Below are 14,085 nucleotides of genomic sequence, written 5' to 3'. Positions count from 1 at the left end.
CTGGTTAGCCGTGTGACCTGGTTAGTCGTGTGACTCTCGTTAGCTGTGTGATTCTGGTTAGCTGTGTGACCCTGGTTAGCTGTGTAACTTTTCAGTTTCTTCACCAGTAAATGATGTACCTCACAGAGTGGACTGAGTACTAACGGGGTATCTATGTGAACCTGGCCACCACCACCTGACAACTGATCAATAAATGTCACTTTCCTCCCTTGTAAAGAGTGAGTAGCCCAGTTTGATGAGCGCACTGGTTCTCAGTCCTCACTGTGCATCAGAATCTCCTGGAGCCCTTTTAGAAATCCGATTCCTGACCTCTCTCCCCCAGGGCAGGTGTCAGGGTCAGAGGCAGAACTAGGGAGCCTAGGAACAACCACCTCCCCCAGGGATTGTGTGCAAACCCTGGTACAATCAGCCAGCCTGGGGCCAGCAGCTGAGAAAAGACCAGGGGGCCAACACACCCCGTTTCCCAGGAGCACACAGTCCAGTGGGTGAGGGAAGACCCCCAGTTCCCCTGAAACAAGCAGGGGCTCGGCTTTCCCCCCAGAGCTGAAGGAGAGCAGGTAGGAGAGATGGATGGAGACCGGAGCAGAGCTGACCGAAGGAGAGGCAGGCTATTCCCAGTCAGGGGAAGGGGGAGAGCCCCACAGACAGGGGAAATAGCATTAGCAAAGGTAGAAGGGCTGCAACGAGGACAGAAGTTTTTCTGAAGCAAGCGGCATATACATATTGGAAAGGGGTAGTATCTGGGTGCTAGGGCAACAGCATGGAGGAACTGGACTTTGGAAAACGACAGTGAGAAACCACTGAAGGCTTCTGAGTGAGGGATACTGACAAGATTATTCCCATAGGAGGTGAGGAATGAACCAGAGGAAGAAGGGCCTGGAAAGGGGCAATGGCCATGGGGCTGGAGAAGAGGGGCAACTCAAAAGAGGGTTTAACGGACGAAACCAGAGGCCCTCGTGAAGGTTAAAAATGAGAAACCTCATGAAAAAGTTCTTGTAAACTGGAAAGTACTTTAGAAATACGCAGAACTGTTATTACTGACACCCTGATTTTAGGGTATGAAGAGAGGTGGCGGAAAGACAGGCCCCGGAGGTAGCCAAGGGAGACTAGGAGGATCACAGTTCCAGGGATGGAAACTAGACTGTCAGGCAGAAGCCTCTGGAGTGAGGGGACAGGGAGAGGAGTGGGCTTGAGCTGACGGAGGTGAAGGTGGGTCTTCTGAGGAGAAAGAGGGGCCTGACAGGAAGCTGGACCACCGCCCTCTCTCTCTCCCCTCAGGAAGGGCATGGGCGTTTGCGTCCTGGAGAATTCTCACTACATCTGAGATCTCTGCCAGGAGGGGGCACTGGTGACCACAGATCTGAGGGAGTGGGCGTGAGGAAAGGGGGAATGGGACCCCCTGTACAACTAGGACTGGAAACCGGGTGGAAGACTAGCCTGGGAGGCCAGCGAGGGGTCAGAGGAGCTGGGGTCCAGGCCTCCTGAGTTCTTTACAGAAGGGTCCACAGGGGCAGACAGAGGGTGGCTCTGCATAAAGACAAGAAATAAATCAGTCTAGGGTGGAGAAACAGTTCAGAGAAAGAGAAAGGGCTTTGCTCCTGCCCCCAAGACAGGTCAGACAGGCACCTCCTGCACCTCTGGTCCCTTCAGACCTTTTTATCACTGTGGGCCTGATTCCACCATTCAGCCTCCCTAAAACTTCCAAAAGCCTAGGCTGAGAGGCATTGAACGTTTAAACTAACCATCCCTCCTGGAGCCCCCAAGACCATGGAGCAACCTCCCCTTCACCTTCCTTCTGTCCCAAAAGCTGCTGAGGAAAAGGGCAGGGTGGCCAGCCAACTCATGTCTGACACAAGCCTCAGCCACACAGCTGTCAGCTGAGCCGGGTGCCCAGTGTCCGTTTAATGGTCATTTCCCTGGGTCTGGGGAAAATAGCTGTGCTGGCGTCTTCTGGAGTCCCTCAGGATAACAACCCACCTTGACGCCCAGGCAGCCCTGTGGGGGTCTCGGCCCCTCAGCTGCTCCCCAACCAGGATAGAAGCGCAGGAAGGTTACTTGTTGATGGGTTGTCCAGCGGGGGCGTGTTCTACCTCATACCCTTCACGCCGCAAAACATCAAGCACTGTGTTGTTGCCCATGAAATGACCTGTAGTGAGAAAAACAATCTCTGCAGCTCTCAGGACCACCAAGCATACCCCCAAACACACACAGCCCAGCACAAAGAAACAACCCTGCCAACCCCGCTCCCATCTCTCCAGCACAAGACAGTCCCAGGGAGCTTCAGAATGGAGCCTCACAACAGTCCTGCAAGGCAGGCAGGACAGGTAAGTAGCGGCATGTCAGGAACGAGGACACTGAGGACCAGAGCAGTGTAGTGAGTTGCCTGGAGTCACACAGCTAAGGAGAGCACCTGGACATCAAACCCAACCTTCTGCCTCCACATCCAGCCCTTGTTATGCCCACTAACAGTCCTGACTATTCTCATTTATATAAACCCAACCACCTGTGAGAACTGTGCCCCTTCTATCTCACATACAATTATAAATATACAATAAAAACCTCCAGTTAGCAGAAGCCACCGTGGCCAGAAACCTCACCAGAACTTTGTTTTATTTCTCTCCTTTTTAGTAAAAAGCAATAAAGATCAACCAGGGGATCAATCACTGGGATCTTAAAATACTTCTTTTAAAGGCCAGGAGGAGATCCCAGGATTCAGTCCAACCCCTACACTTTCTTTCATTGTTAAAAAAAAAAAAAAAAAAAAAAAACCTTGTCATCGAGTTGATTCCAACTCATAGCGACTCTATAGCACACAGAGTAGAACTGCCCCATAGGGTTTTCAAGGAGCACCTGGTAGATTCGAACTGCTGACCTTTTGGTTAGCAGCCGTAGCTCTTAACCACTATGCCACCACGGTTTAGGCCTTGATAATTTTGGGTGCTCAGAATTGACACCTGTTCTAGATCTCTGAAGAAGGAATTGGTGATTATGTCCAGAGAGACTTTAGCTAGCAAAATAGGAAGTAGACCCAGGCATTACACTAAGATTTTAAATAATCACTGAACAAAAATCACCCAGAAAATTCACTTCCTCCAAAACTACCCTACCCCCATGTCCCTGGGAATTCCAGTGAATCGGGGCTTCACCAAACAGCCCCACCAGTGACCCTGGGGTCACAATGTCCCGTTCTGTAATTGTTTATTACTGTCCTAAATGGCTAATTAAATTGGCAGCATTCCATCCTCTGATCCAGCGGAACTTTATAGGTACAGTTAATATCTCCACTTTCAAGTGGAAAAGTGAGTTAAGAGGGGTTAAAGACTTCACACTGAGAAGTGGTAGTCTTCTTCACATTCTAAGAAGACTGAATCAGGTAGTCCGGCTCCGAAGTCCATGCTATTTTGACAACTAAATACTCAGCAGTCAGAGACAAGTGGAACAAATTAAGGTGCATCGCACTGCAGGAGAGGCAGAACCCGGAGACAACCCTTGTCCTGACTCCGCGGCTCCAAGATGCCGAGTGAACTTGGAGCAGCCTTTGCGAGCCTGGGAAGCCTGAGGGGGCATTTGTGGCAGAGGGTGCCAGGCTCTACTCACCCTTGTCTACTTACGGCCCAGGCTCTACTACACTGGGGTGTCTGTGACCCAACAGTGATGAGACTCAGATGAAACAGACACCCCGCAAGGGCCCAGATGAGACCCGTTCAGAGCTGCAGCAACCTCATGTGTAGATTATGGCTGGAGCGGGAGAGAACAGGGCTGCGGAGCCTGCGGAGTACTAATGTTACCCTGACTCCTCCAGCCCTTACCAAGCACACCTGGCAGGGAGTGATCACTACAATAAAAACAGCTAACTCTGAGCACCACTAAGTGCTGGGCACGGTTCTCAGCACCTCACACATCACTTAATCCCGCAACAGCCCTATACGGTGCGTACGTTATTATTTCCACGTTACAGGTGAAGAAAATGAGGCACAGGGAAATTAAGAGTCCACATTCTCAACCATTTAGAAATGAAAAGATATTTGCTGAGTGAATGAACAGCCCCTGTTAACAATGTTTTGCCATTACGGAACCAAAGGTTTCTGTTGGAATGGAAAATTCTATTATGTAGTCCACATGCAAGGCCAGAGTCTTCTAAAAATTAAAAACTGTTTGATTTATGCTTTTCCTTTTTTTAACAAGCTGGGGAGTTTGGATACAAAGTTGATTCCTGCTCATTACTGGACCTGTGGATGGCTTCCCAAGTGGAGGTCTCAGAGCTGCCCCTCAGAATACAGCATCCGCCCTCCAAGATATTTAACTGAAAAGGCCTGAGAGGAACAGAGGTTCATGGTATTAGCTGAAAACAGGAAAGGTTAAGGTTCTTCTTCCAGGACAAAGTAAATTGGAATCTAACCTAATTCCCAGAAGGTATCAGACACTCATAAAAAGTTCAAGGTAGATAAAAATAGTAGACAAATTTTTAAATCTTTACGTTTTATCTCATAAAAGAAACTTAAGCAGCAGCGCTTGGTTGAGGTTTGTGAATTGGGCATACACGGTGGCGTCTGTGCCTTTAAGCCCGCCCCTAAATTATGCATCTTATTTATCACTTAGGGAGCAAGGAGAGGTGAATTATGTCCATGCTGCTCACCATCTGACAGTTACTGAGCACATTCTACGTTCTAGGCACTGGGAAACAGGCTGTTCCTGGCCCCTGCCTGAGCTCACACACGGGACAGAGAAATAAATATAATGCCATAGAATAATTCTCTACAGGAAATAAGTACAAAGGGCACCGGAACGCTGAGGAGGGAGTAACTCTGCTCCAAACGTCTAAGACGACTTCCCAGAGGAGGTGACATGTGCAGGGGCAGATTATCCAATAGCAAAGGCAAGCATGGTGCTTTCCTTGCTTACCAGATCATCTGCAGTGAACAATTTCACATTTTTTCACCACATCAAAGATTCTGCTTCTAGGTATGGCTGGCATCTGTCTCCTTCTGGCACCTTCCTACAGAATCAAAGCCTCTTTTCAAACGTACAATCCCTGGCGGGACAAATTACCCAGTAAACAAGGTAAGCACGGGTTTACTTTTACTTATTTACTAATCTGTAGTGCACAGTTTCATCCGTCCCCCCCCCCGCCCCGCCCCAATCAAAGATGTGAAACCAATGTGCAATTGTTCACTACAGATTAGTAAGTAAGCACAAGTAAGAGTGTGCTTACCTCGCTTGCTGGGTAATGCGACACTGCCTGAGCACCACGCTAGCCCAGGTGTCACAGTGTGACGCAGGCCAACTGCCCGGCACAATCCCCATCCTGAGGGCCTCCCTACAAACAGCTCAGATCAAACGCAGATCCCGCCGCCCAGGAATGCATGCGCGCCCGGCAAAGCCGCAGCCACAGGGCACATTGCTTTCATCCCAGAGCGTCCGCCCTTCCTCCGCCCAGCGCCCCATTATCCCGACACTGGACATGAGAAGCTTTTAAGAGGTTAATTTAGCCCGGCAGGAGTGGGAGGCGAAGGCCCATTCCAGGGGCTGGCGGCCTGCGCGCAGCGTCTCAACCCCGCACCAGAGCGCACGCCTTCCATCTGCGCAGACCGTGTGCCACCCGCGGGGACAGAGCCACAGACTCTGTACTGTATAACGGAGAGCCTCCGCGGAGCCCTGCTCCACGTCTGCCATCGTCTCCACCAGCGGACGAGCCGGGGGGCGGGGTGGGGGGCATCTCGGGACCTGCACCGCTATTAGAGGCCCTAGCTAACAGCTTTGTTAGAGAAAGCCCTGTGTTGGGACAGGTCAGACATGGGCAGAGTGCAGCAAAGCGCACAGTCCACAATCCGAACACGGCATATGAGTTTTACAGAAGACAGAAACACAGACTCTGCAATTTGTTTTCCGTCAGAACTTTTCAATAAACAAGATGTAGGCGTCCAACCCCTGTGTTTTTTTGTTTTTTTAAATAACAGCTTTATTTGGATATAATTCACATATCATACGATTCATCCTTTTAAAATATGCAGTGCAGTGATTTTTTAGTATATTCTCAACCATCACCACTATCAAATTGTACATTTTCACAGCTCCAAAAACAAACACACCCATAAGCTGTCCCTCTCCAATGCATGGTCCCCAACCCCCAGCTCCTATCACTAACCTACTTTCTGTATCTATAAATTTGCCTATTCTGAATATTCCATATAAATGGGACCATAAAATATGTGGCTTTTTGTGTCTGCTTCTCTCATTTAGAATAATCTTACAGAAGTTCATCCATGTTGTAACACATACCGGGACTTAATTCCTTTTTATGGCTGAATAATATTCCATTGTATGACATATACCACATTTTGTCTGTCCATTTATCAGCTAATGGGACTTTTAGGTTGTTTCCACTTTTTGGCTACTATGAATAATGCTGCTGTAAATATTTGTGTACAAGTTCTTCAACTCTCCTGGGTATATATACCTAGGTAATTCTTTATTTCAATGGCACATAACACAACTTTAACTTTTTTAAGAAAATGCCAAACTTTTCTAAAAAAGTTGCACCATTTTACATTCTTATCAGCAATCTACGAGAGTTCCAATTCTACATATCCTTGTTAATGCTGGATTTTTTAAAATATTTTATTTTTGTTGTTGTTCAGAATATACACAACAAAACATACACCAATTCAACAGTTTCTACATGTACAATTCAGTGACACTGACTACATTCTTTGAGTTGTGCAGCCACTCTCACCCTCCTTTTCTGAGTTGTTCCTCCTCCATTAACATAAACTCACTGATCGCTAAGGTTCCCATCCAATCTTTCAAGTTGGTGCTGTCAATTTGATTCCATATAGATAGATCTTAAAAGAGCATAACGCTCAAGGCAGATGCTCTTTACTAGTTAAGCTAAACTATTGTTTAGTTTTAAGAAGACTTTCAAGGGATATTTTTGGTTTAAGGTTTAAAGGTTATCTCAGGGCAATAGTTTTGGGGGTTCATCCAGCCTCCATGGCTCCAGAAAGTTTGGATTTCATGAGAATTTGAAATTCTGTTCTGAATTTTCCCCCTTTTGATTAATATTCTTCTATAGAATCTTTGATCAAAATATTCAGTAATGGTAGCCAGGAACCATCCAGTTCTTCTGGTCTTATGGCAAAGGAGGCAGTTGTTCATGGAGGCAATTAGCCACATGGCCGTTTTCTCCTCCTATTCTTGACTCTCCTTCTTCCTCTGTTGCTCCAGGTGAATAGAGACCAATTGTTGTGCCTTGGATGGCTGCTTGCAGGTTTTTAAGACCCCAGGCACTATACAGCAAACTAGGAGGTAGAACAGAAGCACTAAACATATTATTAGGCCAATTAACTGGAATGTCCCATGAAACCATGACCCTAAAACTCTAAACCAAGGAACCAAATCCCATGAGGTATTTGGTTGTACATAAGCATTCTCAGCAACTCTTTTTTTGTCTTTGTTGTAAATATATCTATCACACAACTTTTTCCAATTCAACTTTTTACAGATGTGCAACTTATTGACAGCAATTACAATAATTGGCTGTGCAAGCCTACTTTTAATCAGTGCGATTTTTCCATCACCATAAATTGAAGGTCAGTACTCCATAAGCAATAACTCTCCTCTTCCCCCTCCCTCCCGTCCCTGGTAACCACTGAAAAACTCTGGTGTCTATACATTTGCCTTTTCTTGTCTTTTTGTATAAGTGAGGTCATACAATATTTGTCCTTTTGTGATTGACTTATTTCACTCATGTAATGTCTTCAAGCTCCGTCCATATTGTAGCATATACCAAGACTTAGTTTCTCTTACTGGCTGAGTAGTATTCCATTTATATATGTAGCATATTTTATTTATCCATTCACCCACTGATGGGCATTTAGGTTGTTTCCACCTTTTGGCTATTGTGAAAGTGCTGCAATGAACATTGGTGTACAAGTCTCTGAGTCTCTGCCTTCAAGTCTTTTGGGTATATACCTAGGAGTGGAATTACTGGGTCATATGGTAGTTCTATTTTTAGTTTTTTGATGAACTGCCACACTGTTTCCACAATGGCTATACATTTTGCATTCCAACACTGGACTTTTTATTCTAGCCAACTAGTGGGCTTGAAATGGTATCTCATCGTGGCTTTGATTTCCATTTCCATAATGACTAATGATGTTGAGTATCTTTTCATATGCTTGTTAGCTATTTGTATATCCTCTTTGAAGACACATCTATTCAGATCCTTTGCTAATTTTTCATGGGGTTATTTGTCTTTATATTGTTGAGTTGTAAGAGTTGTTTACATATTGTAGATACAAGTCCCATATGACATAATGATTTGCAAATATTTCTCCCATTCTTTGCTCTTTTCACTTTCTTGATGCTGTCTTTTTAAGCACATGTTTTTTGTTTGTTTTCGTTTTTTATGAAGTTGACTTCCAGTTTCAGCTGTGATATGTAAAGAGCTTGGAAGTCATCACCTTGCCCTTATAAGAAAAAAGATGAATAAACTGAAAATCAACTGCTTTTCATGGATCCATCAGAGAATTGAGGTCACAAAAAAAAAAAAAAAAAACACCACTCCAAAATCTGGAGAAACAGGAGATTACAGAGAATCACAATCAAGATCAGCTACCTGGAGCAGGAGCAACTGGAATCATAAACTGGTAGGAACAATTAAATCATAAATTTGATGAATTACCAGAGGCTAAGTGTGGGCTAGCTTGAGCGTGAAAAACTCTGGGCTTCACTCAGAGGAGTCTCCACAATTTCACTGGCTTTATCACCAGGAACCCAGCCAAGTTCCACGATGACAATTTGAGAAAAACCCTTCCTATTTCTGGCAGGGAGAAAGGGAAAGTAACTATTCTGAAATATGCCCAGAGCATTCTTCATAATAAAAGCCTACTCTCCAAGAGAAAAAGACTTTCACAGAGCCTTATAATACATAAGGAAAGGGAAATTACCCAACTCCAGCCATCTCTAACTTTCCTGTCTCACCTAAAGGGAGAAAGAAAAAAGCTAAGAAACTTTGTGAAGGTCACAGTCCAGGGACACAAGACCACTAGAAGACTGATATTAAATCGTAGGATCATAGAATGCTTCCCCTACCCAGAACCTTACCACTACATCAACAGGGCTCCAGTATAATAACAGTTGATTACAGCTAAAAGAGCTACAAGACACAGGCTGTATTTAAGAAGGAATTCTTAGGGAAACCCAAAGACAACAGGTTTGAGAAAAAAAAGGACACCAGAGGATACTGAAGCCTTTGGCATCTACAGCTACAGCAAATATTAAACACAGCCCAATCCTGGTGAGATTAACATAATATTTGCCTCAGTTCCTATTACCAGATACATTATGTCCGGCTTTCAACAAAAAATTACAAACCATTCTAAAAATCGAGAAAATACTAAATACACTAAAAAGCAAGAAAAAAACAGAGTCTGAAGAAACAAAGCAAGCATCAGAACTAGACTCAGATAGGGCACAGATGTTGAAATTATCAGACAAGGAATTTAAAATCACTATGATTAACATGCTAAGGGTAGTGGAAAACGTAGACAACAAGCAAGACAGAAATGTCTGTACATGAAAATATGATAATTTAGATGAAATGGACCAATTCCTTGAAAGACACAAATTGCCAAAACTCACACCAGGAGAAACAGATAATATGACTACGTCCATATCTATTAAAGAAATTCAACCAAAATTAATCACCCTACAATAAAGAAAGCACCAGGCCAAGAGGGAAGAAATGATACCAATTCTCTACAATCTCTTTCAGAAAATAGTAGAGGAAAGACTTCCTAACTCATTGTATGAAGTCAGAATTACCCTAATACCAAAACCGAGTAAACACATAACAAGAAAGGAAATCTACAAATCAATATCTCTCATGAACACAGATACAAAAATCCTAAAAAAAAAACAAATTGAAACCAACTACATATATATATATGTGTATATATATATAGCGATCATACAGCTATTTATATATATACACACACCACAACCAAGTGGTATGTATTCCAGGTATGTAAGGCTGATTCAACATTCAAAACTAAACCAATGTGTGCCTCCATGAACTACTACCTCCTTAGCCATAAGACCAAAGGAACTGAATGGTGCCCAGCTACCATTACTGAATGCTTTGATCAAGGGCACAATAGATGAATACTGATCAAAAGGAGGAAAAATGTGGAACAGACTTCCACATTCTTATGGAAACCAGACTTACTGGACTCACTAGATTGGGGGAAACCCTCAATCTATTATCCTGAGATTATCCTTAAACTTTGAACCAAAACTATCCCCTGAAGTCATCTTTAAACTAAACAACAGTTTCACTCAGTAAAGAACATTTGCCTTGAGCACTGTGCTCTTTTAAAGAATTATCTATATGAGATTAAACTGACAACAGTAACTCTAAAGCATTGATGAAAAGTTTAGGGGGTAGTTAGTCTAAGTTAATGGTGGTGAAAACAATACAGGTAGAGATGGAGAGATTTGTAACATAATATGAAGAATGTAATCAATGTCATTGAACTGTACATGTAGAAATTGTTGAACATATGTATGTTTTCTTACACATATTTTCACCAAAAAAAAACTTCATACAAGAGAAGGGGGAGGGGAGAAAGAAAGATCATGTAAGGAGTAATCCTCTACATACGGTGAAACTTTAGAGAAAAGATGCACAAATGGTTTTGTTTGGTCCAAGTTAGCTATCAAAAGCATATTAATTGCAAAAAATGTATATTCACTTCATTAAATAAAAATTTTAAGAAAAATAAATCAATGTAATCAACCACATCAACAGGCTAAGAAGAAAAAATCACACAATCATATCAATTGATGTAGAAAGAGCATTTGATGAAATTTAACACACATTCATGATAAAAATTCAAAGGAAAGTTGAAATAGAGGAGAACTTCCACAACTTGATAAAGAGCATTTACAAAAAACATACAGGTAACATCATACTTAGTAGTGAGAAATAGAATGCTTTAGTCCTAAGATGGGTAACAAGGTAAGGATGTCCCCTCTCACCTTTCCTATTCAAAATAATACTGGTAGCCAGTCCTAGATAGTGCAATAAGAAAAAAAAAAAAAAGAAGAAGAAGAAGAAATAAAGGTATATAGATTGGGAAAGAAGAAATAGTTTTGATGAAGTCTAATTTATCTATTTTTCATTTGTCACTTGTGCTTTTGGTGTCATGCCTAGGAAACAAGTACATAATCCAAGGTCACAAAGATTTACTCTTATGTTTTCTTATAAAAAATTTATAGTTTTAGCTCTTACATTAAGGTCTCTGCTCCATCTATAGTCAATTTTTGTATATGTTGTGAGGTAAGGGGTCCAACTTCACTCTTTTGGATGCGGAGATCCAATTTTCCAGCACCATTTATTAAAAAGACTATTCTTTCCCCCATTTAATGGTCTTGACGTCTATATTGAAAATCGATTGATTATAAATGTCAGGGTTTATTTATTTATTTATGGACTCTCAGTTCTATTCCATCCATCTATGTGTCTATCTTTATGCCAGCACCACACTGTCTCAATTACTGAGTTTTGTACTAAGTTTTGAAATTGGGAAGCTGTGAGTCCACCAGTTTTGTTCTTTTCCAAGATTGTTTTCACTATTCTGGGTCCTTTTCAGTTCCATATGCATTTTAGGATCTGCTTGTCAATTTCTGCAAAAAGGTCAGCTGGGATTTTGTTAGAGATTGCACTGAATCTATAAATCAACTTTGGGACTATTGCCATCTTAACAATATAAATCTTCCAATTCATGAACATGAGATGTCTTTCCATTTGCTTAGGGTCTACTTTAATTTCTTTCAGTAATGTTTTGTAGTTTTCATTGTACCAGCCTTTCATTTATTATGTCAAATTTATTCCTAAGTATATTTTTATGCTATTGTAAATGGAATCAGTTTCTTAATTTCATTTTCGTGTTATTCATTGCTAAGGTAGAGAAATACAATGATTTCTGTATATTAATCCTGCATTCTTCAAACTTGCTTAACTTGGCTATTAGTTCTAATACTCTGTGTGTGTGTGTGTTCCTTAGGATTTTCTATACACTGATCATGTCATTTAAAAAGAGATAGTTTTACTTGTTTTCAACCTGGATGCTTCTACCACACTGATGAATAGAAGTGGAGAGGGGGACATCCTTAACTTGTTCCTGATCTCATTCTGTCACCATTAAGTATAATGTTACCTGCGAGTTTTTCATAGATGTCCTTTATCAGGTGATGAAATTCCCTTCTATTCCTAGTTTGGGTAGTGTTTTATCATGAAAGGGTGTTGGATTTTTGTCAAATGCTTTTTTCCCTTGGTGATTCCTTCTCTGATCCATTGGTTATTTAATTTCCACATATTTGTGAATTCTCCAAACTTCTGTTACTGATTTCTAATTTTATCCTACTGTGGTCAGTGAACATACTTTGTACTATTTTAATCCTTCTAAATTCACTGACACTTGTTTTATGCCCTAACCTATGGTTTATCCTGGATAATGTTCCACCTATACTTGAGAATAATGTATATTCTGCTGTTGTTGAAAGTAGTGTTCTATTCAACATCTAAAGAGATGTCTATTAGGTCTAGTTAGTTTACCAGTTGTTCAAGTCTTTATTTCCTTGTTCTTATGCCTAGTTGTTTGCTCCATTATTGAAAGTGAGCTATTATAGTCTCCAACTATTATTGTTGAATTGCCAATTTCTTCCTTCAATTCTATCATTTTTTGCTTCATATATTTTGGGGTTCTATTATTAGGTGCATATATTTTTATAATTGTTATGTCTTCCTACTGGATTGACCTTCATCATCGTAAAATGCTCTTCTCTGTCTCTAATAACTCTTTATCTTAAAGTCAGTTCTATCTGATTTTATTTAGTCATGCCAACAATCTTTGGTTACTGTTTGCAAGGTATATATTTTTTCTTCCTCTTAATTTTAATCTGTGTCTTTGAATTAAAGTGTGTCTTTTGTAGACAGCATATAGTTGACTTTTTTCTTTTATCCATTCTGTCACTCTCTGTCTTTTGATTTGAATGTGCAGTTCATTTACATTTAATGTAATTACTGATAAGGCAGGATTCACAGCTCCCATGTTGCTTTTTTTTTTTCCTATATGTTGTTATGGATTGAATTGTGTCCCCCAAAAATATGTGCTGAATTCCTGGCCCTTGTGGATGTGATCCTGTTTAGAAATAGGGTTATTCTTTTGTTGTGTGAATGAGGTAATGGAGCCTGGAGGTGCAGTGGTTAAGAGCTCAGCTGCTAACCAAAAGGTTGGCAGTTTGAATCCACCAGCCACTCCTTGGACACCCTATGGGGCAGTTCTACTCTGTCCAATAGGGTCTCTATGAGTCAGAATCGACTCAATAGCAATGGGTTTTGTTTTTTTTTTTAAGTGAGGTAATACCAGTTTAGGACAGATCCTAAATCTAATCACTTCTGAGTTATAAAAGACCAGAATAGACACAGATACACACACAGGGGAGAGACAGACGCCAAAGAAAACCAAGAAAGCCAAGGATAGCCAGCAAACACCAGAAACTAAGAGAGAGGCTCACAGAAGGAATTAACCTGGCCAAGACACTGATTTTGAACTTTTATCCTCAATAACTGTGAGAAAACATCTGTTGTTTAAAGCCACCCACTTGTGGTATTGCTGTTAGGGCAGCACTTGGTAAATAAGACATATGTCTTGTGTCTTTTTTGTTCTTCTATTCCTCTATTACTGCCTTATATTGTGTTACATGGACATTTCCTACCATAGCATTATAATCCCCTTGTTGTTTCTACTACTGTGTTTTAAAGTTATTTTCTCAGTATTTGCCCTGGAGATTACAATTAACATCTTAAGATTTTGATTAGTACCAAATTAATTTCAATATTATATCAAAAATTTGCTCCAATATACCTCCTTTCCCTTACATCTTTATACATTATAAGCTCATCAACAGAATTTTATAATTATTGCTTCATGCAGCTGTCTTTCAAATCAGGTATTAGAAGAAAAGTTTTAAAAATGCATTTATATTGTCTCTTATCTTTAACTATGTAGTTACTTTACC

The 14,085-nt window shown here is 41.4% G+C and overlaps 1 protein-coding gene across 1 annotated transcript in view; it reads right to left on the bottom strand.

Annotated features, from left to right (window-relative positions):
* Positions 1–14,085, bottom strand: part of TRABD2A (TraB domain containing 2A) — a 90,970-nt gene that overhangs the window by 7,298 nt on the left and 69,587 nt on the right. Inside the window, 1 exon segment of the mRNA XM_004388265.2 lies at positions 2,056–2,146. Within this exon segment, the coding sequence (XP_004388322.1) occupies positions 2,056–2,146 (91 nt within the window).

Source organism: Trichechus manatus, unplaced genomic scaffold (genome assembly GCF_000243295.1).
Source record: "Trichechus manatus latirostris isolate Lorelei unplaced genomic scaffold, TriManLat1.0 scaffold00208, whole genome shotgun sequence".
Lineage (NCBI taxonomy): Eukaryota > Metazoa > Chordata > Mammalia > Sirenia > Trichechidae > Trichechus > Trichechus manatus.
The sequence above is the reverse complement of the archived record's forward strand: the minus strand, read 5'-3'. Positions and strand labels throughout refer to the sequence as shown.